The sequence below is a fragment of the Spermophilus citellus genome (genome assembly GCF_964194105.1).
Source record: "Spermophilus citellus genome assembly, chromosome: 2".
Taxonomy (NCBI): Eukaryota; Metazoa; Chordata; class Mammalia; order Rodentia; family Sciuridae; genus Spermophilus; species Spermophilus citellus.
In genome coordinates this window covers 32,375,350-32,401,505 of record NC_138183.1, presented here as the reverse complement: position 1 = coordinate 32,401,505, position 26,156 = coordinate 32,375,350, and the positions used below count along the sequence as shown (strand labels likewise).

Here is a 26,156-nt window from a genome sequence, read left to right as displayed (position 1 = left end):
CGGCACAGTCCCGGCCCTCGGGCAGCGCACTACCTCGGAGACAGATCCCACCAATTAAAACAGAACAAAAGTCGGTGGTAAACTCAGAACACAGGGGTCGGCGGTTCCCCGCACCACCGAGTCCCAGAAGAAAAGGGCCTCTGTCGATGAGGAGCCCTGGACCGAACTAATCGAGTCCACCACTGCCACATCCCTCGTGGCAAATGCATTCTTTTGTTGTTCAGGGAAAAGAAACGCACTTTGTTGGGCCCCTTCAGGAGCTCGTCGGCCAAGGTGGGGAAAGGGAACCCAGTCAGCTCAAGGATGCCAGCCGGGGAACGCCAGCTGGGGGCCGGCGCGGCCCGGCGGGTGGAAGATGGACACCCGCGCCCCGCCCCTGCTCCCCGGGGAGCCCGGCGGCCGCGGCTCGGGGAGGTGGGGACTGCGCGGGGCCGCGCTCCCGCCCTCCTCGGCGGCGACCGACCGGCAGGCGGCGGCGGCCCGCGAGGGGGCGGCGGCTTCGGGCTTTGTGGCCGCGGCGCGCGCGGCGGGGCCTGGCCGGCCGGGGGCGCGCCGCCGCCGCCCGGCGCTCCGGAGCCCGCGGCCCTCCCGGCCGCTCAGCCCGCGAGAGGAGTCGAGGCCGCCGCGCTCGCGCCTCGCCGGCCCCTCCCCGGGTCTCCGCGGCCGCCGCGCCGCCCCCGCAGGTAGGAGGCTCCAGGCCGGGAGGGCCGCGGCGGGCGGGCGCGCGGGCCGGTGCGAGGCCGCGGGCGGGCCTGGCGGGCTTTGGGGCCGAGCCGCCGCGACCCCTGTTTGCAGGCCGGGCGCCAGGCGGCCGCCTCCTCGCGCCGCGGCGGGACTTGGCGGGCGGGCCGGCCTGCTGCGTACAAAGCCCCGGGGCGCGAGCTCAGCGGTGCTCCTGGAGCTAGGGGATCCGGACTCCTGGGTCGGGAGTCGCTGGGGAAGAATCCAGGTGACCTGCAGTGCTGCGGTCCTCCCAGCCCCGGCTTCCTCGCACGCCGCGCTCTGCTCGCCGGGTTTCCATACTTGTCTCCATTGAGACCCTCTGTGCCCTGCCCAGGGGTGTAAGAGGAGAGAGCCCCCCACTCGGAGGATGAAGGCAGAGCATCATCCCTTCTGACTGACCTTGGGGAAGCTCCTGTTGGGGGGCGGGGGGCGTGATGTAATACCTCTTCTCAGGTACTATTGTGAAAGAGATGTGTGTCCAGGATAATAGCTTAATTCTGAGCACTTTCTATGGAGCATCTGGCATGAATTATCATTAAATCATCGCACTGGTGCTATGTGATAGCTACTGTAAATTACATGAAAAATCTTTATTTAGAAGTAGGAAACAGAAGAATTTAGCTGTGCTCTTCTGATTCTGGAGAATGGATGTTTCTTAGGTGTGGTAACATCTAGAGTACAGATATTCTTGCCATACTTAGAGTGGTTATAGGATTCAGGGATATATTTATCACACATTTAAAACTAGAGGTAAGATAATAAAAGGGGGGCCATGAGGTGTGCATTTCAGCATGTCAGAAAAGACCATGTGTCCCCCAGGAAATTGTTGAGCGTTAATTAAAAAGCATAGTTTCTGAGTTAGGATTGAGGACTGCTATGGGAATTTGGAGATAGGAGTGGAGGGGAAGAATCCTAAAACCCTAGAGACAGTGTAGAGGAGGGGAGAAGGGTCCAGTCCATCCTCCCAGCAGCATGCTGGACCAAGTCTCCCAGCCTGCCTTTAGAAACCAGGGGCGGGTGCCCCCAGGGAGATCACAGGTTGTCTCTTCTTACTCTGGGGCAGGACAAAAGGGTATTCAGAAGGAATGCAGGCCCCTGACTAGGCAGGCCTCTTAAAGTGTCCTTGTCCCTTCTGTGATGCCTGCACTTCTTATAATGTGTTTCAGGAGATGGGGATGCTCATCAGGGCTAAAGATTAATAAGACGCTTAAAATACCAAGGACTAATTGATGTAATGGAGGAGGGTGTTTGAGTTACATTCACTTGGTTAGAGAAGCAGTGGGCCCCAAGAGATTGTTTTGAATTTCATTTTGGAATGGAGAAAACTGGAAGACTTTGAACTATGAAAAAATCCAGGGATACACTAGGGGAAATGCTTTGGAAAGAGAAGCTGGCTGCTTCAGCATACCCTCTGCAGAGTACCTGGAAGACTTCAGTTTGCAGTTACCAAGAAGACAATCTGCCCTGTTCCGATGTCTTACATAAGTGCTGCAGAAAGTCAGGCAAGACTATAGTAAAGGCAAGTGAACAGAGTTCTTGGAGAAGTGTGCTTTATTTTGAACTAGGCCTTGAACAGAGGGTATTTGGGAACACAATGTGGTGAAGGTGGTGAATACAAGGCATAGTGGAGAGTAATTGCTTTGGAGAGATAGACGATATATGGTTCAAATTCATTTCTCTGCCATTTTTGAGTATCGTAACTTTTTCCTGAGGATAAATAATCTTATTTTTCAAATATCTAGCAGAGAACTCAACAAGCACTTGTACTGTTTTCCATGTCCATTCAATGAACGTCTGCTGAGCATCAGTTGTGTGCTGAGTCATATGCTACATGCTGGGATTCAGAGATGAATCAGAAATTAGCCCTTAGAAATTCCCCAGTCCAGGAGGGAGACCGGCATGAAGAGCAAGTTACAAAAAAATATGAGAGGTACTCCCAGGCATCCACAGTTGGTAGTGGGCTCACAGAAGAATAGCTAATTCATTTGATAAGAGACTTGTGGCCAGTGTACTGCTGACAAGATGAATATGAGACCTATGACATCTTTTGAGTGCTCCATTACCTCCTAGCTTTTATCTCTTGTACTCTATCTTGTCTTTGCCCTGATAGTTCCTCTCAAGAAAAAAAAAATCAAGCTGCAGTGTGTGCATAGTTTGTAAGCTGCTTCAAACTCATTTTAAAAGGAAGCTGTTATAAATTAAACAAACACAACAGCCTGGGCATTAGTTGAGGAAGGCTTCAGAAAAATCACATGGGAGCTGATATTTGTAGGATGGAAATGGGTCCTGGGTGAACCCTGGGGTGAAGATTTCAGCCAGAGGAAGCCTTGTGTGCAAAGAGGCATGAGAACATGGCAGAGTCAAGGGCATGAGGTGAGTTTAATCTGATTAGGTTGAAAAATACTGAGAGGATGGGAGGGGTGGTGAAGTGGGTGCTATAATCAGGGTCAGATCCAGAAAGTCCCTGAACACCAAATGACAATTTGGATTTATCTGTCATTTAGGGAGGGGGAGAGGTGTCAGAAGTATACAAACACACCTGTGGCTTGATCACCGTGTTGTAGGAATATCCCTCCTATGGTTGTGTGGAAGATGAGCTAGAAGTTTGGGAGATCATTTTAGAGATGAGAGTCTGACCTCAGCCATGGGTGATGAGAATGGGAGAGGAGGGAATAGATACTGAGTGAACATACACTGTGTTGACATCTGGTTGCATATATTGAAGAACACACTGAGGTTTCTGCTTTGGAAGTCTAACTTGATGTGGCTGAACTCATCAGACATCAAGGGGAGGTAGAGGAATAATTAGTTTGTTTTTGACTGGAGAATTGAAGATTTATGAGGTTCCATATTGGGCTGCTAAATAGAGGTGGTTGGGAAATAACTGGCAATGCAATTGATGCTAAGGAGAAAGGATGGGACCCAGGAGAGAGGTTCTCCCTGATAGCTCACTTTCTTTTGAACAAACACTGCCTCTTGTGTATGTGAAAGATACACATGAAATGTAGTCCCAAGCCTCAAACAGGGGAGATCTTTGATGTGGATAGATCCCAGTGCTGAGTAATTCCCAGAGTGCTGTGGTAAGAAGTAAATACATGGTACCCATGGTCTAGAGAAGACCCGAGAGCCAATGGCTGTAGCTGGAGTGGTGGGTGTGGAGGAGAGTGTGGAGTGGGAACACCTACAGAAGAGCACCTTCTGTATTTTGGAAGTGCTTTCTGTGGAGGATGCAATAATATGATTTCAGAAGCATTTCAGGGAAGTCATTAGGTGGGGGTGGTTTAGGATGGAGCTGTTGGGGAGGCAAAGGAAGGAGCTAGGACTTTTAAGAACCCTCATCTGGATTTTAGAGGGGACTGTGAGAGTGGGAGGACAGGGGAGGGGATGATAAGGCTCTTGCCTTTAAATACAAGGCTGGTTCTGCTCAGAGTTGCACTCAGACACAGATGGTAAAGATGAACTATTCAAACTACATGGCTGCTGGGATGGGTGCGCAAGGGGAAGAGGAGGGAACACATGAGAGGCAAGTTTGGTACTGGGTTGAAGAATGGAAAATCTAAAAGCAAAGAAAGAAGGTGGAGGGGCAGAGAGGACATGGGGAGTGGCCAACTGAGACAGACAGGTCTGAACATGTGAAGATCACGAGATCAGGAAGGTTCATGGCTGTCATGAAGCTCTTGAAAAAAATGGCATTTCTACTTCTTTTTGGACTGTGATGGTATTTAGAAAAATAAGCCATAAAATGATATTTTTATGATGAATCCCTTATAAAAGGAGAAATTTTACATAGTAGAACATCTAGCTATATAATTAGTAAAAATTACAAATGGTAAGCTGGTGGGTCTACATATATTCCACAAGTGTTTATCAAGTGTCTACTCTGGGGCTGGGGATATAGCTCAGTTGGTAGAGTGCTTGCCTCACATACATAAGGCCCTGAGTTCAATTCCCAGCACTATAGGAGAAAAAAAAAAAGTCTCTGTAGCCGGTTCTCTTCAAAGAGCTGTGGAAAACAGATCACATCATCTATCTTAGCCATTTTACCTGGAATTGCTTAACTTATGGAATTAAATCTGTGTATGGGCCTTGAAGCAAATAGCAGGATTGTGTGAGATCATTTCCTTGTGTTGCAGTGTTCTCTTTCATTGGCCAGTAGCTCCACTGGCCTCACAAAAATCAGAAAATACCACCCATACATCTTTGGCAGCAAGCTGTAGAAGTCTGATTGCAGAAAATCAGTAGTGTCAGTAGTAGTGCTGAGACTCCAGCACTGGATTGGACTTCAGGGAACACCCCCTTTAGTTTTTAAAATAGTTTAGAGTTTAGTTTAGAGATGAGGAATTGACAGGGAAGAAAGAGGACTTGCCTAATGTCACAAAATGAGTTGGCAGAGTTTAGAGCAATGACCTTAGTTTTCAAATGATATGTTAGCTTTCTGTTGCTATAACAAATACTTGAGACAGTCAATTTATAAAAAGGAAAGGTTTATTTTGGCTCACAGTTTTAGAGATTTTAGTCCATGATTGGTTGGCCCTGTGGCAAGGCAGCACGTTGTGGTGAGAGCATGTGGCAGAGCAAAACCACTCATCTCATGACCAGTAAGTGAAGGAAGAGAGGAAGGGCTCCACATCCCCTTCAAGGGCAGGCCTCCCACTAGGCCTCTACTCTTACAGCTTCCACCACCTCCCAGCAGCACCAAGCTGGGGATCAGGCCTTTGGAGGATACTCAGATTCAAACTGTGGTAGGTGGGATAATCAGTAAGTCTTGGGGGAAGCTAGCGCAAAGGGGATCTTGATGGGAAGGAGTTCCAAAAGGGGAGAGGGCCCGCAAACAAACCATGAAGATTTGATTGGAGTCTTTCCTCTGTTACAAGGCCTTGAGAAGTCCCTATTTTGCTATGAGTCTCAGTTTCCTCATAGAAGTAAGAGGATTGGACTAAGATCCTTTTTTTTTTTTTTTTTTTTAAGTTTTAATATGTTAGGCTCTAGATTGTTTCAAAGAAAGGTTTGAGATGTTGAGTCAGGAGAATAGGAAACAGCTTTTATCATTTGAGAACAAACTGATCCCCTACCTGGCAGATACCCTGGGGAATAGGTGCCCCATTTCCTCCAGCTCACCCACCACTTCTCTCTGTGTTGGTAGTCTCTCAAGTTGTGGCCCTGCTTTGTTCTAAGACTAATTCTCTTCTAGAGAATTAAGGAATTAAGATTCCTATTCTTGGACCTCCTCCATTCTGGAGTAGTGTCCACAGGCTCATCTCTATCACCCTACTTACCATATCACAGGATTCAGCCTGTCCCATAATGCACTGTGTTGAGTTACATCATTATGGGACCATGATCTCCTCATCAACTTTCAGAAATGCCATTCCCTCTGACTCCTGCACAAGTTAATCCTCATGCATTCCATTGCCCTGCTCTTGCTTTATCCTTCACCCTAGTGTACACACACATCCTGGTCATTCTTTCCTTCGTAACAATCCTTGGCATGTACCTCCTCTACATTACCGTTGTCCCACTCAGAGTCCAGGCCCTTTCTTTTCTTTTCTTTTCTTTTCTTTTCTCTTTCTTTCTTTCCTTCTTTCCTTCTTTCCTTCCTTCTTTCCTTCCTTCTTTCTTTCCTTCTTTCTTTCTTTCCTTCTTTCTTTCCTTCTTTCTTTCCTTCTTTCTTTCCTTCTTTCTTTCCTTCTTTCCTTCCTTCCTTCCTTCCTTCCTTCCTTCCTTCCTTCCTTCCTTCTTTCTTTCTTTCTTTCTTTCTTTCTTTCTTTCTGTCTGTCTTTTTTGTAGATGGACACAACACAATGCCTTTATTTTTATGTGGTGCTGAGAATCGAACCCGGGTCCCGCCCGTGCTAGGTGAGCACTTTACTGCTGAGCCACAATCCCAGCTCCAGGCCCTTATCCATTTTTTTTTTTCTGAAGTATCTCCTTCTACTCTTCCTGCTCATCTCCTGTTCATTTTTACAGGTCTAGCACAATGTCCTCTTGTTCATGAAGAAGGCAGATTCACCTCTTCCCTCTCCTGCCTTTTCACCTAAGGCGTGTGGTCCTCTGTTAGGTTGTCTGCTTCAGCCTGCCTCTTGCTGGCTGTAGATGTCGGTTTATGCATGCCAGTGCTCTTCCTAGGCTGCAGGATTCAGCTGGCTTTTATCTCTCATGTATTTAAGGGCAGCGCTCAGCCTTTGGCAGGCATGCATTCAATATTTGTTGAATTGTGTGTATATGAAATAAAAAGCCCATAAGTATATGGTTGAAATATATATATGGCATATAGACCACTGTTCTACTTTTGGAAAGAGTCTGATATGTGTGGGAGGTGGGAAAAGAACTACAATTTATTGAAGCTCTAATCTATGCTTGTTTTTCACTTGCATTGAAAGACTGTGGTGCTCAGGGAGTAGGACAGGTTGGGGGGCATAAAATCCATTTTACAAATGAAGCATTGGAGGATTACTGGCTCATTTAAAGTTACACAGTCAAGTGGGTGCTGAAGGCCAGAACTGAACCCAGATTTTCTGCATCAAGTTTACTTTAGGAGCCCTAGTTCATTAATATCTTGACAACTGCCTAGGCCAAGGGGCCACAGCTCTTCAGTTACAATGCCCATTAACTTTAAAGAACTTCTTTTTCTACCAAAGGAAGTAGAAGCAAAATCTTTGCCAAATTTCTCTAGTCTTTGCTCAGACTTAAGATTTGGTTTCACCCTTGGCTGACTAAAAAATCATTAGAGAGCATACCTAGTCTTCTCAGGCTGCCATGATTGCATGTCACAGATTGCATGTTTCATTTCTCATACTTTCAGAGGATGAGAAGTCCACCACAAAGGTGCCAACAAGATAGGTTTTGTTTGAGACCTTTCTCTTAGCTTGGGGGTGGTTGCCTTCTCACTGTGTGCTCAAGTGGCCTCTTTTATGTGCAGAGAGAGAAAGAGAGATCTCTCTTCTTTTGGGGGGGTGTTACTAGGGATTGAATCTAGGGATTCTTTACCACTGAACTACATTCCCAGCCCTTTTATTTTATTCTTGGTAAATTGTTTAGGATCTCACTAAATAGCTGAGTTTGCCTTGAACTGGAGACCCTTCTGCTTCAGTGTCCCAAGTTACTGAGATTATGCTACCACACAATTGGTGTTTTTTTCTTGTAAGTGCTTCTTAACACTTATTAGCATTTACTAATCCCATAGGACTACGGCCCCAAACTTATGACTTAATTTAACCTTAACTACTTCCTACAGTTTTCAGTCTATAAATACAGTCACACTGGGGCTGTGTTTGAATTTTGGGAGCACACAAAAATTCAGTGCTTACACACCTGGGTTTTTGCCTTAAGGTAATATTAAATGTACCTATTGCAATCTTTTGGTAGTTTACTCAGTGTTAGTGTTTTGGGGATTGTGCTAGTCACTTCCTCCTTATTCTTTTATGATGTTAGAATTGTACTGTTTTATTTAAACCTGTCTATGGGTCGGTCTTTCTTTGCCAAATCCAAGGGAAACTTTCATTGTATTTGGATTTTGTTATTTTATTGACCATTTTTAACTGAATGCAGCTTTTAGTGTACTCTGTTTTTGTGTGTGATATTTTACACACGATAGGCAGTTTTACACCTGTGTAAAAATGTAAGCATTCATTAAATGTTTATTGATTGCCCACTTTGTGAGGGTCACTGAGCTGCTTGTTGGACCACAACCATGCACAGGAAAAGGTAATGTATTATCTAGCTGAATAGCAGGTGTAAAAGAATTGCTACTGAGCAGAATTAGAGGGCAGGGAAGACTAGTTTATCTCTAATAAAAACTGATGCAGCAGGAAATGCTTGTTACGTTGTCACTTGTAGCCAATCCTGGACATTGCTGAATAGTTTTAAAGCTAGAATAGGATTTCCAGCCTGGAAGTTAGTATTAATAAACTTTGCTGGTGAGAGCTTTACCTTGGGAAGCACTATTGTACTGAGGATTGTCCTTCGGGTGCTCAAGCAGAATGCTAGAGTTTCCCTCGGGTGTGGGCCATTTTAAAGCTCCATGTGATCTCTACAGTTACTTTACAGACATGGTTCTTGCCAAATCAACAGCAGAAATTGTTTTGGAACTCTGGAGTGAGGTACCCTGTGCAGGGGCTGTTGGGGCCTGGGTTTGCAAGATGGAGGGAGGAGATGTAGAAGGCAAGAGGAATAACCTGGTGGGGAAGGGGCAGGGAGGAGAAGAACCAACAAATGGAGATGGGCAGAGCAGGCACCACTCCCTAAGTTGCCCTACCCAGACCTCTGCCAACTGGCAACTAAATTGCTAATTAATTGACATAATTTGAGCAAGGGAGTAGAGGCTGTCACTAGGTCTGAAATAAGGAGCATGGGCATTGGGCTCAGACCTGAGGATCCTGGTCTTGCAGCTTACTGTGGCAAGTTACTGAGTCTCAGGTTTCTTCTCTGAGAAATGGAAATAATCATTGCCGCAGTCTTGGCTGGGCACAGAATCACGAGCCACCACACACCTTGTAGATTCAAACAGCAATTCTTTATTCCCGAATTCACACCGGCCTCCACACACGTTCTGGGGAAATCCCAGTTCTGCCGCCGCCCAATTCACCTACTCCACGAGGCTTTCTTTTCCAATACTTTCTGAATCTCACGAGAACTCAACGAGAACTCAAGGATCGGGCGCGCCTGAGGCAGCAGGATACGCCCTATTCCCCCGCAGGGTACACCTTAAACCTGGAACTTCCCTAAACCCAAGGACAGGATACTCCCTAAAACCTGATCAGCTCTAAACCCGGATCCGCCCTGGTCCTTGAGCAAGGTCACCTTACTAAAGCATACATGCAATGTCACAGCGAATGTCCTCTAAGCAACATGGGGTACGCTGACAAGGAAATTTTGATGCGTCATTCCTACTTGGCAATGGCCCTCAGCAATCATTGGCTAGTAGACATAAACAATCTATTTATAAGATTGTTGAGAATCTATATGGAACCTTTGGATTATATTGGCTTGTACTAGAATCCCTTTATAGTCCTATGGAATGCAACCACAGGGCCCAGGGAGGACTTCTGTCCTAAGAAATTAAACGAAGTAAATTGGTAAGTCTGGATTTACTTAGTGATTAAATAACAGTTTAGTTAATAGATTATTAATGGTCCCCAGGTTTTGGTAATTCTTAGTATTTGCTTTTGAGAGCAGTTGCATAATTTCTTCTGGTACTGTAATTTTTTTAAGCAAAAAAATTGAGGTGTAACAAATGATGCTCTTGAGCTACTTTTGGGAGAATTGTATGATATAAAGCATGTGGTATAGCATGTAATCCACAGTAAGAGCTCAATAACAGTTTTCTACTATTACATTATTGCCATTATTAGGCACACCCCCTTGGCCACACTTAAGGCAAAATCCTTTGTGAAGTTGAGATTCCCCCCAAGTTCACCACTGCCGGATAGCAACTAGTGGTACTGCATACATTGCAAGGAAAAATTATTAAATCGCTGGATATTAATTCTGCATAGTTTCAATTCTATCAAGTATCACAGGGGTTTTCCTTAGAATGTTGGCTTATTTGCTTGAGAGCTGCAATCCATATAATATTAGACAGTAAAGTGACAATTTTTACCTCTACAGATAGCATAGAATAAAAAAAAAATGTGTTAACAATAAGAGCAAAGCATACACTTATAATCCCAGTGGTTTGGGAGGCTGAGGCAGGAGGATCACAAGTTCAAAGTCAGCCTCAGCAGTGAGGTCAAAAACAACTTAATGAGACTCTGTCTCAAAATAAAAAATAAAAAGGCCTGGGGACATGATTAAGCACCTCTGATTTCAATCCCTAGTACTAAAGACAAACAAACCCAACACCAAAAGAGTAATTGAAGTAGGGAGACAATATGCTTTCATGCTGTTAGTATGAATGTAAGTTGGTACAAAATTTTACAAGGACAAATTGATGGTTATCACAAAATATTTGATATTTTCATCTTCCATGGCAACCCTTTCCTTTCTAGGAATTTTTCTTGAAGAAATCATTGAAATAGGAAAAAGATTTATTTCAAAAGTATATGTAATATATATGTACACATACACACATATATAAAGTACATATAAAATAGCATTTTATATATAATAAAACAAAATAGAGAGTAATCGTTTTTTCCCTTGTGGATCAGAGCTTTCTGAATCCTTAGTAGCAAATTCTTAAAGAGTTGGGGCATGGGAAAATTGTCATATTGATATCTCTGTGGTTGAGGAGTTGGGATCAGGAATCAGGTTAGAATTTGCTCTTGGAGCTTTGTGGTTTAAGAACATTCAGTGTACCCTTTGATTTCATAATAAAAACTACAGAAAGTAAGTTGGACATGGACATTTTGAAACATAGAGACTTTATAGAAGAGATAGATTGTGTAGGGCATGCATTAATAAATTTCAGTTTGGGAAACATTTCTTTGTAGTGAATGGAAGAATTGACAAAGGTGAAAAATGAATTTAGTATCTTTCAGGAAGAAGGGGCCTGCACTGGGGTCTTGTTGTAGGGAAATTAGAGTAATGTGATCAAACCACATGTTGGGAATTTAAGGGTACAGGGACACATCCCCAAAGATAAATGTCCTTTCATTTAGCATTGCTTAGGATCTAGGGCCAACCTGCCTTTGACATGTGTTTAAATCTTTCAATTTCTAATATCCAATGTACCCAGTGTGACTGGGAAGAGGGGTGCCTGGTAGGTGGAGACCCTGATCACATTAAAACTTCATTCCAACCTTAACTTTTGGGATGAGGCAGTTCATCATGAGAAACCTTGATAGATTTTGTTGCCCTAGTGTCAAAGTCCACATTCTTGACCCCAATTCCGAAACTCTGATCTGGCCTGGTCCTCTGCAGCCTCAGTCTGATCCAATTACAGTAACTCCTCAGGTAGAGTGTGTGAACAGCTGGCATATACTAGTGTGATTTTAAATCAGTGTACCATACATTTAAAAGCCACAGCTTTTTTTCCCCCTCACTCTGACTCTTTATTGTAGAAATTCTCAAACATACTCAAAAATGGAGAAAATAATGAATTTTGGTATACTTGCCACTCTTGTTCCAACTGTCCCACTTTTAGCTAGAAGGACTCCTTTCAAGTTGTTTCCTAATTCTTTAGATATGGACTGGCCAGTTTTGAATGGACCACGTCATTATCTCCATGCTTGCCTGTTACTCTGAAAGATTGAGGCTTTGGAAACATAGGAAGGTTTGGGAGAAGGTTGGCCCTTTCCAGCAAAGGGACAGACAGTGCTCACTCTACTGCTGCCACCAGCGCTGTTTAGCCACCTGTTTCTATCCCAGTGGAGAGTTTGAGCTTATAGGAGCCTCCTCTGATTAGAAGATATGGGACACACACACAGGTCTCAGACTTAGTGGACCTTTACAATGCACCTTGTGTGTGAAAGATGCTGACTCAGCTCTGTAGGGGAATGGCAGGGTGGCCTCAGGGGTTAAAAGATTTGGAGCCATTCAAGACAAGAACCCAAAAGATAGCTGTAGAATGATGTTAAGAACACCAGACTACTGGGGAAAAAAAAGGCTCTGGACTTTCCAAGTCACCATCTTTATGATCTTGCGCAATCTCCTGTTTCTTTCTAGCCCTTGGCTCCTTCAGTTTAAGGTGGGACAGTAGATTCAGTCTCTAGGTGTGCAGGACCTTTTCACTTCTTAAATTATAGAAATAGTTTACATAAGATTATGTGCTTTTAAAATTGACCCTCAGACTTGAGGGATCACAGATTCTACCCTTATTTTTTTTTTTCTTTCTTTTTTTTGATACCAGGGATTGAACTTTACTACTGCGCCACATTCACAGTCCTTTATATGTTTTATGTTGATACAGGATCTTGCTAAGTTGCTTAGGGCCTTGCTAAATTGCTGAGGCTGGCTTTGAACTTGGAATCCTCCTGTCTCAGCCTCCCAAGTTGCTGGGATTACAGGTGTGCACCACTGCCCAGCTCCACCCCCTTATTTAAAAGATGAATCTCAGGTTGCTCTGGGAGCATGACCTAAGGTCACAGATATAGTGATGGAAATATCAGATCTTTGGAGTAATTTCTTTACGATTCTGAAATCTTCATAGTGTTTACATCTTCCCTTCTGTTTGATTGCACAGTGACTTCTCTTATATTCATCTGTGACAAAAACTTGAAAAAGCTATTTAGTACCAAAGCTGTCTGACATTAAAATTTGAGGGGAATAATCAATTCCCTCACATTAAGCAGAAATAAATTAAGAAATCAAAGTGCCACATAGTTGTTCAACTTTACTCTTCTTTTTTTCTGTTACAAAATATTCATAGTATGACTAAGACAAAGCACCTACTAGAAAATCTTGGAACATCTAAAATCCAGTTCCTAGTAAATTTCTGAATATTCTCCTGTGAATCTCGTTATTCAGCATTAATGGAAAAGAAAGTACTGATCCTCTTCCAAACAAGAGAATCAAGTCAGGAATTAAGCTTAAGTGATTTGCCAGCACTTTTATTGCCGGAGTTGGTAATTTTTGCTTCAAACTTCCCTTTACAGGATAGCTAACGGCCCAGAGAAACAGAGTGGAAAATGCAAAACAACGAAATTATAAAACCTGCCAAATACTTCTCAGAGTTGGAAAAGAGCATCTTGCTTGCTTTGGTAGAAAAGTACAAATATGTGCTGGAGTGCAAGAAAAGCGATGCCCGAACTATCGCCCTCAAGCAGCGGACCTGGCAAGCGCTTGCCCACGAATACAACTCTCAGCCGAGCGTGTCGCTGCGGGATTTCAAACAGCTCAAGAAGTGCTGGGAGAACATCAAGGCTCGGACCAAAAAAATTATGGCCCACGAAAGGAGAGAGAAAGTGAAGCGAAGCGTCAGCCCACTGCTGAGCACCCACGTCCTGGGGAAGGAGAAGATCGCCAGCATGCTGCCCGAGCAGCTGTACTTTCTGCAGAGCCCGCCCGAGGAGGAGCCCGAGTACCATCCTGATGCCGCAGCCCCAGGTACTGCTTGTAATTGAAAACTGGAGGAATGTGTTGACATGCAAGTCATATAGTGCATAAAACAAAAGTACTTGTTTAAATCCTTCTGCCATCTGTCTTAGAGATTTTATTATCACTTAAACATAAGGAAAAATTAGGGACTACATTAATAGAGCTGTTATTAATGAGAAATATCAGTTGCTTATGTCAACCCATTTCCAATATATTAAAGAGAATTTGATGAGGATTTATTCATTCACTCACTATTATCTCAAACAGTATATTTTGAGGACCTGTTATGAACAAACCAGTGTGGTAAGCCTCTCAATTCTGACTTAAAAGACAAAGTACAGAGATTAATATAATATAGCAAACATCCATTTGGCATTCATCCAAATTAAAATCCCATGTTTCTATCCACTATAATATTGTGATCTAAAGTTCTAATTTGTAGCACTTTAGGGATTTTGAAAAAACATTTTTATTTTAATATGCTTCTGTTGACAAAAGCAAATATGTCATACATAATTCCAGTAAAGGAAAATAATACAATTGAAGATTATATATGAATTGACCCGTTCACTGCAATTTGCAAAAGTCACTATGAAGCAGAGGAATGTTTCTGGGTGTTACTCATAAGGTATTCCAAGGACCCAGCAAGTACTTGCCCCAGAAAATCTGGTTCTTGGCTTGCAGGATCAGAAATTCACTTGTCAGTGTCCCCAGAGTAGATTGAGCTCTGAGGGACTGACTTCTGTTAATTAAAAGTTACCAGAAACTATCTGAAACCAAGAATGTTATCTGTGTAGAGTGAAAAAAGTAATTACCAAGTGAACCAAATACATGCTTTTGATTAGCACTTCTTTTTTTTTTTTTTTTCCCTCTCCTGTAGGCAGATCACACTGGGAAGCTAAACTATGATCAAAAGTTTGCTTGTGAACATTTGGCTGAGGTTAAGTTCAGGGAGCCAGTTAGGTAACCACAGTGGTTAATGTAATGGCCCTCTTGCATCATTTTCCACTGCAGGCGCCTAGTGCCTCGGTTTTGATTCTTGGGTTCCCAAGCCAGGCTGGCTCCTTAGCAGACAGTGTTTTCATAGACTCTACTAACTCTCTTTTCCCTCCCTGCTGTTTCTTTGGGCCTGCTGAACGACAGGGTTCTTGCTTTGTAGACGCTTCTGTCTTCAGCTGATCTCTCTCCCTCTTGCTGGCCTCAAAGCTGTTTAGCCTCTGCAAGGCAGCATAGGAAGTAGTGCTGAGGTGGTGGAGAAAGCGAATCAGCTTAAGTGATTTTCTGGCTTTCCACATTGCTTGTGTCCCCTGGGCTCTGTTGCTGAGGAAGATGCTGGGGTGAACTGCCTTCAGTTTATTTTGCAAATCTGTATTCTAGATTCTGGTGTATTGATTTTATAGGGTCATCCTTAGGGGACAGTCTTAGGTCCACATTTTCAGAATCTGGGATAGGATCTAGAAAGTTCATCCACAATTTTTTTTCCTTTTTAAAAAAAAAAAAAACATTTATTTATTTATGTATCTTTATTTTAGGCAGACACATTATTTTGTTTTTATGTGGTGCTGAGGCTCGAACCCAGTGCTTCTCGCATGCTAGGTGAGCACCCTACCACTGAGCCCCAGCCCCAGCCCCTCCTTTTTTTTTTTTAGAAGAAATTATGTAATTCATTTACTCATAATGCACTCTATAAATTTTCAGCAAGAAGAAAATGAATATTGGTTCTTAATGTCCTTCCTGTCGTGATGTTTGCTAGAGATCACTTGTAAAATAAAATTATTTTAAATTAGATGCTTATACCTATATAACAATGGAGACTTTTCTTTGCTCCTGCTTTTTTTCCACCCAGTACTGGGGATTGAATCCAGGAGGGCTCCATTACTGAGCTACATCTCCAGCCCTTTTTAATTTTAAGACAGGGTCTCACAAAATTGTGCAGGGTGGACTTCAATTTGTGATCCCTCTGACTCAGCCTCCTGAGTTGCGGGGATTACAGGTCTGTACCACGGCACCTGGGTCACTGGTTCCATGGCGCCCAGCCAAATCCTGTCTACTCCTGTTTCCACAGTGGAGAACCTTAGTGGTTAGTCCGTTGGGAAGTGTCCCCAAAGTCATCTCTTAGTACTATTAATTAAGGTGTTAGAATTCTTTCTACACATTAAAACAGCTGTGAGGTTATTCCACCCATTTGTGTTTCTATTTATTTTCAAGAAAGAAAGAACAAAAAATAAAAGATTAGAATTGTCAATCATCCCTTCTGGGACTTGGTGGAGAAAAGGTTGAAAATCTGCTATATATGGTTATGGCCCTCCTGGCCTCCTGTGTGTTTTGACACATGGACTATGTGTGTGTGTTTGTTTTACCTGTGTTATCTCTAACACTGCACTGTCCAGTACAGTAGCCACAAGCTGCATGAGGCTCATAAGCACCTGATGAGTTGGTAGACCAAACTCAGATGTGCCATAATAGTACACACATTTTTAAAACAGTACTACAAAAAGAATGTTGAATATCTCATTAAATTTTAGATTGGTGACATATTTAAATGATAATATTTTAGATACATTGAATTAATATTACAGAAATTAGAATTGAAAATTAATTTAAAATCAATTATGTAACATATTCTATTTCTATTGACACTTCTATTATAACATCTTACAGAGTGCCTCTTAATAGAATTAGGGGCTCAGAGACTTGCTGGAATTTATTATAAAAATGTGAGGCAGGATGGAGCGTAGCAGTATTCCACTAGGGGCCTCCCTCCAACTGTGTTTCAATATGAGACAGTATGAACTGTGTCATCTTGATCACTGTCCCCTGGATATTCTTAGCTCTGCCAAGGACTTTCTTAAAATGTACAAATTATACAAAATGTCCAAATTGTACAAAATGTCCAACTGCAGTTTGAACACAGTAACTTTAAATTTAAGAAAAATAGGAATTTAAAAAAAGAAAAAGAAAAAGAAAAAGTATTTTTTTCCATAACATATTAAACAGTTAACACCCTGCACATTTTGTGATCTGTGATAGTATGGCCTTGAAACGTATTTTCCATTATCTTTGGGGATCAGATGTGGAGAACAAACGTAAGGGAGCCATCAAAATTTGCTAGGAGTGACTGGGAAGTAAGATGATAGTCCAATACATTTAAGGAAACTAAGCCTCTGAGGTATCTTGGCATAATTTATATTTAATTACATATGTATTTATTTTCTCTATTATAATTAAATAAAGAGAATATTTTTAAATAAATTCAATTATCATCATCACTGTTTAATCCAATCCCATTTTTTTGGGGTGGGAACTCAGGTACAGAGGGCTGAGTTTCATTTCCAATTGTGGCACAACTACATTATTGGTCTGTGAAAACCCCCTCTTTTGTATTAGTTATGTGTTCATCCCCTTTTCATCCCTATTCCCTACTTTCATTCTCTTCTCCTATACCCAAATTAGTCTAGTCTGCTTGAGTATTATTTCACATGTGTTTTGTGTGCATATATTTTTAACCTACATAGATGAAAAATTGTAGATATCTCTGCTTTTGCATTTTCCACTTAGGATAATGTTTTTACGAGCTATTCTCATTGTATATGAATTGAATCATTTCTTTTAGTTATGGCATTATCTCTCATAATATGCATCCATCCTATCTCATTTATCCATTTCTCCATAATCTGGTTTCCTTTGTTCTGTTGAGAATTGCAGATTGGCCCGTACACAGTTTCCTCATAGCCTTTCACTGCTGTGTAGGCTTTTCCAGCTAATGCTAAATTTACTCAAAGCCCAAGTGAAAGAACACCCTCTTGGCTGTGTTCTCAGTCCCAGAAAAGCTTTTCTAACCTTTTTGCATAAAATTGAGTTGTTTTCTACTTTGGTTGGTTTGGTTTTACTTGGGAAAGAGATTATTATGTGGTGTGTGTTTGTAGCAGGTTGCTATTCCCAGGCTAGCCTTTTTCCAATTAGGGGAATATTCTTCCTATCTGAACATAGCTTTTATTAATTGGAGCCAACATGTTTGAAAGTTGGGTTTCCTACTTTAATTCCTATCTATGCTAGCCTTCTCAAGAGGCCTATCTTTCTTGAAAATATGTTTGTTAGTGCTCATTTTAAAGAATAGTCTTAAAGTAGTTATTTGTTTGCCTCCAGATATGAATATACTGTTTGAATGTTCAGAAAGAACTTTTGGAGATCAAAATTTGGAATACATACTGATATTCTTAGTAATAGATGGCTTTGTAATGGATACAACTTTGGGGCTGTATTTTACAGTATGTAAGTGATCAACTGAGCAAGCAGAGTCGTGGGAGGCTGAGTTGAAGAGGTTGAGCTTAGATTTTGGAGTCATGTAGCTTTGCATTAGGATCCTGGCTCTTTCAATTAGCCAAATGACCTTGGAAATTGTATTTGATTTTCTATAATAATACCTCCCTGCTAGTGGTGTTGTAAGGATTAGATAAGGAAATGTTGTAAAACACTACTCCATATTTGTTTCACCATTCAGAAAATGGTAGTTGTCCTCCCCCTCCTCTTCCTTCTCCCCTTCCTCCTCATGTCCCCAAAGCCTAGAATTCCTGAGATGAAAGTGAGCATTTAGAAATTGGTAGCAACAGCAGCATTGTGAGAGGATGAACTTTAAGGACTCAAAGGAATATCTAGAACTGTCCTCTGGAATGAAATTTAGAAGCCACAAGGGTAGAGATATCAGAAAATGCCTAATGTGTCCAGTCTTCAAAAAAATATTTTCAGATTGAAGACTAGAAGGGAAATGGGTGAGGTAAGACTTTGTGGTTAATGCTTGTACCCCAGGTCCTCTGTCCTCCCTGTCAGCCCTCTCCCATTCCTTTGTCCTGTGCTTCAGTCACCCGCTCTGGAGTACTGTTCTTTCTCCATAGTTGTGTTGCGGGGAGGGACATGATCTGCTGCAGCCAGTTCACCCCACATGCATTTCTTACATGTCCAGCACTGTCCCAGACTCTGTGCTGGGTTCTCCCTGAGTAATAGGCTCAGAGTATTCAGAAACCTGAAGGACAGGTTGCTAAACCACCTCTGGGTCAGAGGAGGGCCCAGAAGGCAGTGGAAACATAAAGGAAGGGGATTGAATTGAGGCCAGAGCTGTTGGAGTTGGAAAAGAGTCCTAGGGAGACCTTTCATTATCTCTGGCACAGAAGTTCTCTCTCTCATTTTTAAAACTAATCTTCCAAAAGTAAGATTTTTAACCTGTTTTTAATCTTAATTAGGAACTAGTTATAGTTGTTACCTTACCCCTTGGAGTGAAATAATCTAAACAGTATCCATTTTACTTTTATTAACAGAGTATCACGAATTAGGTTTCCCCCAGTAGCCATTAACATTCCCAGCATCCTGTCTTCCAGAATAATGGAGTGGATGTAATAATGTAATCAACTCTTAATAAATTGGTATTACTTTTCTCTAAGGAGAAGATTCTCATTATTGGAAATGTAAAGCTTCTCAAGAAAGCCTTGGCGTCACAGCTAGACAACTCCATGGGTTAGTGGAATTAGTGGTTTCCCCTATTGAAATTCTCTAATTGACACTAATGTCATTATCCTATAAAAATATCAGTGCAAACATGGCACCTACCAAAAGTGGCATCCTTTGCATCCATGTGCTCTTTTCCTTTTGTATTCAAGGGTTCATCACAATAAACATTACTAGGCATCTACTGTGTACTGGAAAGTAATTTATGCCCAATGATAAAAGAGATGACTAAAGCCTGGTGCATGTTGAGTGCTATAGGAGGAGTACCTATAAAGAAAGGAAAGAGCTGAGGTTTCACAGAGCAAGCAGCATTGGTCCTGAATGAGTAGGAATTAGCAGGAGTTGAAAAAGGAATGGGGCAGGGGGTGGGCAGTGAGCCCAACGGAGGGAATAGTGAGACAGAATTATGAAAAGCAGCATGACTTTTTCAAGAATGTGAGTTTTTGGTAGGGTTAAAGGGTGCACAAAGTATTTTGAAGAGTAAAGCAAGAACGATAAAAGGAGGTTGGAACCAGATTTTGAGATGGAGAAGAAAATCAGAGATGGGAACCTTAGGGGAATATGAAATGGTAACAGATGGGTGGAGAGGAGTCTCAGTACATCCAGGAGACTTGAGAGCAGCAATTGGAGAGGAAGGAGACTATAAAGATGCCAGGGAGAGAGCGGTGCTCCAGAAGCCAGTTTCAAGGATTGTCGAGTACCAAGGAAGAGGCTAAGTAAGGGGGACATTGACAAGTGTCCTTGGGATCTGAATATTGGCCCCATATAGCAGTGCAGTGGTAACAGTCAGGTGCAGGAGATGGAAGAGAAATGGTGTGGGAGGGAGCTAAGCCAGGGAATACAGACTCTTCTTTCTAGGAAGAGCATTCGTAAGATGTCCATGAGGGCTAATGCCTGTGAACAGGAAGTAGCAACCAGCAACCATGCTTTTGAGGAGATGTAGCAGAAGTGTTGTAGCTGAATGAGAAACTGGCAAAAGGTGATCAGACTGATAGAGAACTTCATCTGAAGACCCACATGGTTGGCCCTGTACTGTGGTCTCCTCCTCAGAGTTGTGCACATTTCAGTTTAGGATTTGTATCATCATCACAAGCTCTCTGATTCTTGATAAGTACATTGTCGACCACTGTGCCCACAGTTTGCAGTTCTAGGAATAACATAACAAAACCCTTTATCATTATTAAGGGGAAATTGCTTTTGATTCCTGGGGTTTTTAAAAAGTCAGGTGTGGCCAGGTTGCCTATAGACATGAAAGCCAAAGTAGGCACTATTTTAGACCCATCCTGTAATGAGGCACCCTATCATTTGAGCTAGGATTGACTTTTTTCTCTGCCTGTAAAATCTTTGAACATGTTTTCTGCTACTGTTTTTCAGAATCATTTGCTGTTTCAAATAGAGAACTGTGCGATGATGAGAAAGAGTTCATACATTTTCCAGTATGTGAGGGGACCTCTCAACCTGAACCCTCGTGTTCAGCTGTCAGAATAACAGCCAATAAAAACTACAGGAGCAAAACCTCTCAGGAAGGTGCTTTAAAAAAGATGCATGAGGAAGAACACCATCAACAAATGTCCATCTTACAACTGCAGCTGATACAAATGAATGAGGTGCATGTGGCCAAAATCCAGCAGATAGAGCGAGAGTGTGAGATGGCAGAGGAGGAACACAGGATAAAAATGGAAGTTCTCAATAAAAAGAAGATGTATTGGGAAAGAAAACTACAAACTTTTACCAAGGAATGGCCTGTTTCTTCATTTAACCGGCCCTTTCCCAATTCACCCTAAGACTTTGGGGGTGGCTCCCTTGTAATTAATCTGTGTTGGCAAAGGAAATCTGGAACATGAACTTGCGGTCAGTAACCTGTAACAGAGCTACAACTAGGAAAATTAGAGTGGTAGTAGTCACTTATTTAAGAATACATTCAGGTAAACAGCTGCACCCTATGTACCCCTTAAGTGGCAACGAAGCTGTTATAGTTTCTGAAAATTATCTCTGAGTGCTATAATTCTGAATGTATTGTCTCTTAATTAGAATTCATATAAGAACCATGTGTGAGTGTTGTATCTTTTTTTAATCAAATGCAAGTGTGACTATAAAGGAGTGTGGCTGATTTTTTTCTTTTTTTAAGCAGACAACAGAATTTTTCTATCAAATGAATGCTCTCCCCATTGAAAGTGGCTGTCCAGGGTGCCCACACATTTCTCCAGTGGCTGTGTTATTACTCAGAACTTGCTCGAGGTCTTTAAGGAATTTCTGCAAGAGCTGCAGCACCTCTTTCATTTTTTCCAGTGTCATCCTCTGAGTATGGATTTTCTGTTTCCAAAAAGCCCAGCATTTGAAAGGATAGTTTCTAATGTGGTTCATAAACTGCCTTTTAAGGCTCTTCCCAAAAGAGGAATTCCAAATACTGTCTCCAATAGTAGAGAGTTTTGTTGGGAACTAAGGATGTAACAACTTTGAGGGAGAAATGTTTATTTAGGTTTCTACACTGTTATGTTTGTTTTATTAAAAAAAGACTTGGAATTTTATAGTCACACTGTGTATGTTTTTTAAAGGTGCTACCTTCTCAACTGAGCCCCTGTTTTTTGTCCTGTCTCTCTCCTTCCTCCCAACTTTGTGCTACTGAGTTCCTGGTCACCTTGCTTTCAGTCTCCCAAGAAAAAGCTCTTCCCTCCCCATGCTCATGGTGCTAGAGAATAGTAATGCTGTGGAGTTGCCATTACATGGTTAACCTTGCCTTTCTAAGATTCCATTATCAACATATGTAGAAGTAGGAATTGATAAATGGATATTTTGATTGAGTTGTGTGCAGCTGCTCCTGTAACCTAGTAGTAAAAACAGTCCTAAGAGGAGTAGGGGGAGCAGTCCTAAAGGCACAAAGTGACACTTCAGTGCGGAGCAGATCAGTTATCTCTGATAATGAAATTTCAAGGCCTTGTGGTGGGGAAGGAGGAGTAGATGCAGCAGGGGCTTTATAAGGTAGGGTAGGGCTAGGAGTAGGGGGTCTAAGTTCCAAGCATGGCTCCGCCTTAAGCTGCTACTTGACCTTAAGTTCCTGGTGTGGCGTTTCCTGTCCACAGAACAAGGGAGCTGAGCTAGACAGTGTTTGGAGTCTGCTTCAACTCCTTGGCCATGATTTGGTTTGTGTAATTTGGATGAGTATCAGCCTACATCACGATTGCCTGGAAAGCTTGGTTCAGTGGGGAACAGTCGTCTCCTACAATGGCTAAGCTGCTGTCCTTGATAATTTTTTAAAATTTGAGTCCTGGGGACTATAAGTTCTGTAAGGTACATCTGGACTGTGATTTGTGCTCTGGATGGAAGGTAAATGGGTATCAATTTACTTTATACAATGCATCATATTTTAAATATCTTAGAAGAATTGGTTAATTATTTTAGATCCTATAATGAAAGATTAGAAGATTAAAAGAGGAAGGATACTTTTATAAGGATTTCTGTCCTTAATTAATCAAATGGACCCTTTAGAGAATGAAGTATCCTAAAGTCTCAAGCTTAAGTGGTCTGTGAAAGACCTTCTCCACATCCTCCTCCACATCCATGCCTTCAGGATTAGGATAGGGAACAGCAGGTCCTAAACACAGATAGGAACTGAGAAAAGATTGCCTTTGTTTCACCTATTAATTCATCTTGTTAGTATGCACATTCTGGAGTGAGGACTGAGATTCTGCATTTTTAACAGGCTCCCAGGTTATACCAGTTCTGCTTGACTGGTTAACACACTTCTGAGTAGCAAGGGTGTAGAAGACCCTATGAAGTTTTAATTTATCAACCTTAAAAAAAAAGGAGGTGGGGGGCAGTACAGTGGTGGGCTGGTTATTGTGCTTGCTGTCAGAACTTATGACTTAGGCACACAAACAACAATGTAGAACAACACACAAAATGTTGGCATACAGTAGTATATTTTAATTGAACTATAAAAGCACTGAGCTAATTTCTAACTGAACAAATAAAGGATAATTAAGCCAGCAGCCTAAAGCACCTTGCTCTACTGTTAATGGTATTTATGACTTTATAACAGTAGTTTGCAATGTTGACTATGCATTAGAAGCAGTATTTTATAAATAATTAATCCCACTGGGTCCCACTTCCAGAGGATTCTTATTCAGTTCACCTGGGTTGGGGCCTGGTACTCTGTAGTTTTGGGGAGCCTTATAGGTGTTTATGGTGCATAATTGGGATTGAGAACCACTTGTGTAGAGTTCACAAATGTGTCTCATTTGATTCTTAATCCTGTGAAATCCTGCAAAAGAAAATGATGCCCTGAGAACAACCTGGCACCAAGCCTACAGCTAGTAAGTGCAAAGCAGAGCCTCAGCCCCAGGTCTCTCAAATCCCACCTGCCTGCCCTCAGCCCTTCCCTTGGAGCTACATCATGGATTTGTTTTATCCCGAGTCAGATCACATTAGGATACTTCTTATAGCATTCATTTATGAACAAGTACAGAACATCCCAACTCATTTCATTTTTGAGCTGTTCATTACCTGATATGGAAATGCAATAACCATTTCTTTGCAGGCATTGTAGGGAATAGACAGATAAATGTTAAGACACAGTTCACTATCCCCTACTAGGGCAAATCATGGGCACAGCCCAGTTAGGAGGTAAGGCTTATAGAGAGCTCTCATGTAGTTGGTCAGTGTATGTCTTCAAGCACACTTGTAAGTGAGAGCAGGGATCTAAGAAGCTTGAAGGAAGACCTCGTGAAGGAGGTGGCATTTGCAATAAGTCTTTAGGGTTGTCATTTTGGCAGGTGGAAAAGCATAGGAATTTCACTAGATGCAAGATCCAGTTGAAGATTCAAGATGAGACACATAAATAGGAGGCAATGAAGGCATAGGAATTTCCAAGTTGGGCAGTACCGTGATCAGAACTGAACTCCAGGAGGAAGATTAGAAGATGAAACTGTGAGAGAAGACTGGAGTCGGGGATATCAGGTAGGAGGGTTTGGTCCTGGTTAGGATGAGATGAGAGGAGGACCCAGAAAAGGGTGTAATAAAACCTAGAGAGACCAATGTGAAGGGTATTGCTGAAGTGGAATCAGTAAGCCTTGGTGGTTGTAATTGCTTTTTGGGGTAATGAAGGGCAAGGTGTTAAAGCTAGATGCCTGAAAAAATGATGCTGTGATTGAAATACAGGGAGGAATGGTATTTGGGCTCTGACCTAGGAAAGGCCTAGACAAACTAATGCTACTGCTGGCCTCTCAGCCAGGACCTCCTCCCATATTTTCTTGGGCTATCCAATCTTTGCTCTGATGTTTGCCTCTCCACCTGCGTGTGTTGTGTTGCCACTTTCCACCTGTTCATATGACACTAGCCCCTCCCTGCTGGGTCCTGGGTCACCCCTCTCATTTAACACTGCCTCTGCCATCAATACTTCCATTGCAGCTGGTGGTATACCATTCACCATCTCTTAGACTGGCTCCATGCTAGAACAATCAGAAAAGGTACCAAGGAGCATTGGCTGGGAGGGGTTGGTATTCCTGTGTATGCTTCTCACAGCCTCTTTACAAAAATCTAACATGGAATCCTACACTATGATGCATCAAAGATTTAGGAAATATCTTAGGATTTTGCATGGAGAATCTTAAGATGTGTTTTCATTTTGTTTCAGAAGAGACTAGCAGAGCAGAGGAAGAGAGGTGGCATGGTGGGAGAGTGCATTTGAGTTGTCAACAGTTTCTGCAGTGTCAGGTCAATTATATCAGCACTTGGTCTGGACCAGAGGAAAGGAATGATTTTGCCTCCTGGGAATGTCAGAACGACCTGATAATTATATTTGGTAAAGCCACGAGGAATGGCTCTGTAATGTCATTGCTAAGAATGACCCTTTTAATAGCATTTCTGGATGCCTGAGCTTTTCAGACGAATGACACTTCATTTCTACTGTGGCTTTCCTTTCTGTTGGACTGGTTCCCAGTTGGTCCTATTGTTCTTCTCCCTTGCTTTGACATCAGTCTGGGTTTTCTCGTCTGTCTTACTTCCCCACCCTGTTTCTTTAGCCCCTTCTGTACTTAGAGCATCTCCCCCTCTCCCATTTGGAGGTGGAAGCATGTGAGAATGTGTGGGGAATGCTTGCCAAAGGACAGCATGGTCAGCATCCAGTATCAACAAGGTAACTTTCAGCCTTAGCTAGCCAAATCATGGATGACTCATTTCCATGCTCCACCTGATACTTTTGTGTTAGTGGGACTCAGAACGTGGGAAAGGTCATCAGTGACCTGTGACTGCAACAGATTCTTTCTCCAGTTGTGCCATATGTTATGCCTTTCAATACAATCTACTAATCTCTGTCTCAGTTTCTCCATCTGTGAAAGTGTTGTAATACTTATCTACCTCCCTTGAATGTTGTGAAGATTAGTATATGTTGGTAAAGAACTTTTAAAATAAAAAATGATGCCAAGCATTTTAACATTATTGTTGTCATTGGGATAGGGTTGCCCCCTGCAGGGGAAGTACTCCAGATGTTCCATGGTTTAGGAATACCCAGTGTGTAAAACTTCCATAACAAATACGAGAGTGCAGTGATTTTCTTTATGAAAGATTTTCAACATTCCTTAATGTTGGCATTTCTTTAAATAGTACATTGGTGCATTTACAATGAGATTCAATTTATAGAAGTGTGATTTATGCAAAATTTTAAAAGAACACATCTCGTGAACCTCTATTATTCAATATAATTGTTGGGCTTACAAGCTGATTATTAACCTAATGGTGCACTTTATCATCATTAGGTGGAAAACTTTTGTATCTTCATTATCCAGATGCCCTGAAAGTGCGTGAAGTTTCCCTCACTGTTGACACTGATTGAGATGGACAAAAGGGTGATCCTGCTACTTGTGAATGAGAGGATCCAAGACTCTAGTCTTGTAGAATGTCCTTATATCACTGCTGGTATAGGGAGAAAGGACTAATCATGTATATTCTCTAGAGGGCTGAGA

General features: G+C 42.2%; 1 protein-coding gene across 1 annotated transcript; it reads left to right on the top strand.

Annotated features, from left to right (window-relative positions):
• Positions 1 to 497: 497 nt before the first annotated feature.
• Positions 498 to 25,612, top strand: MSANTD3 (Myb/SANT DNA binding domain containing 3). Its single transcript, XM_081278464.1, has 3 exons — positions 498 to 683; positions 13,257 to 13,707; positions 20,572 to 25,612. The coding sequence occupies exons 2-3, from the start codon at positions 13,290 to 13,292 to the stop codon at positions 20,979 to 20,981; spliced, it is 828 nt and encodes a 275-aa protein (XP_081134590.1). The 5' UTR covers positions 498 to 683; positions 13,257 to 13,289; the 3' UTR covers positions 20,982 to 25,612.
• Positions 25,613 to 26,156: the final 544 nt, after the last annotated feature.

What these genes read in the sequence shown, in the direction of transcription:
- MSANTD3 (XM_081278464.1), top strand. Translation starts at nt 13,290, where the DNA reads ATGCAAAACAACGAAATTATAAAACCTGCCAAATACTTCTCAGAGTTG. An exon ending in TCCTGATGCCGCAGCCCCAG is followed by an intron (nt 13,708 to 20,571) that starts GTACTGCTTGTA and finishes ACTGTTTTTCAG; the next exon opens with AATCATTTGCTGTTTCAAAT.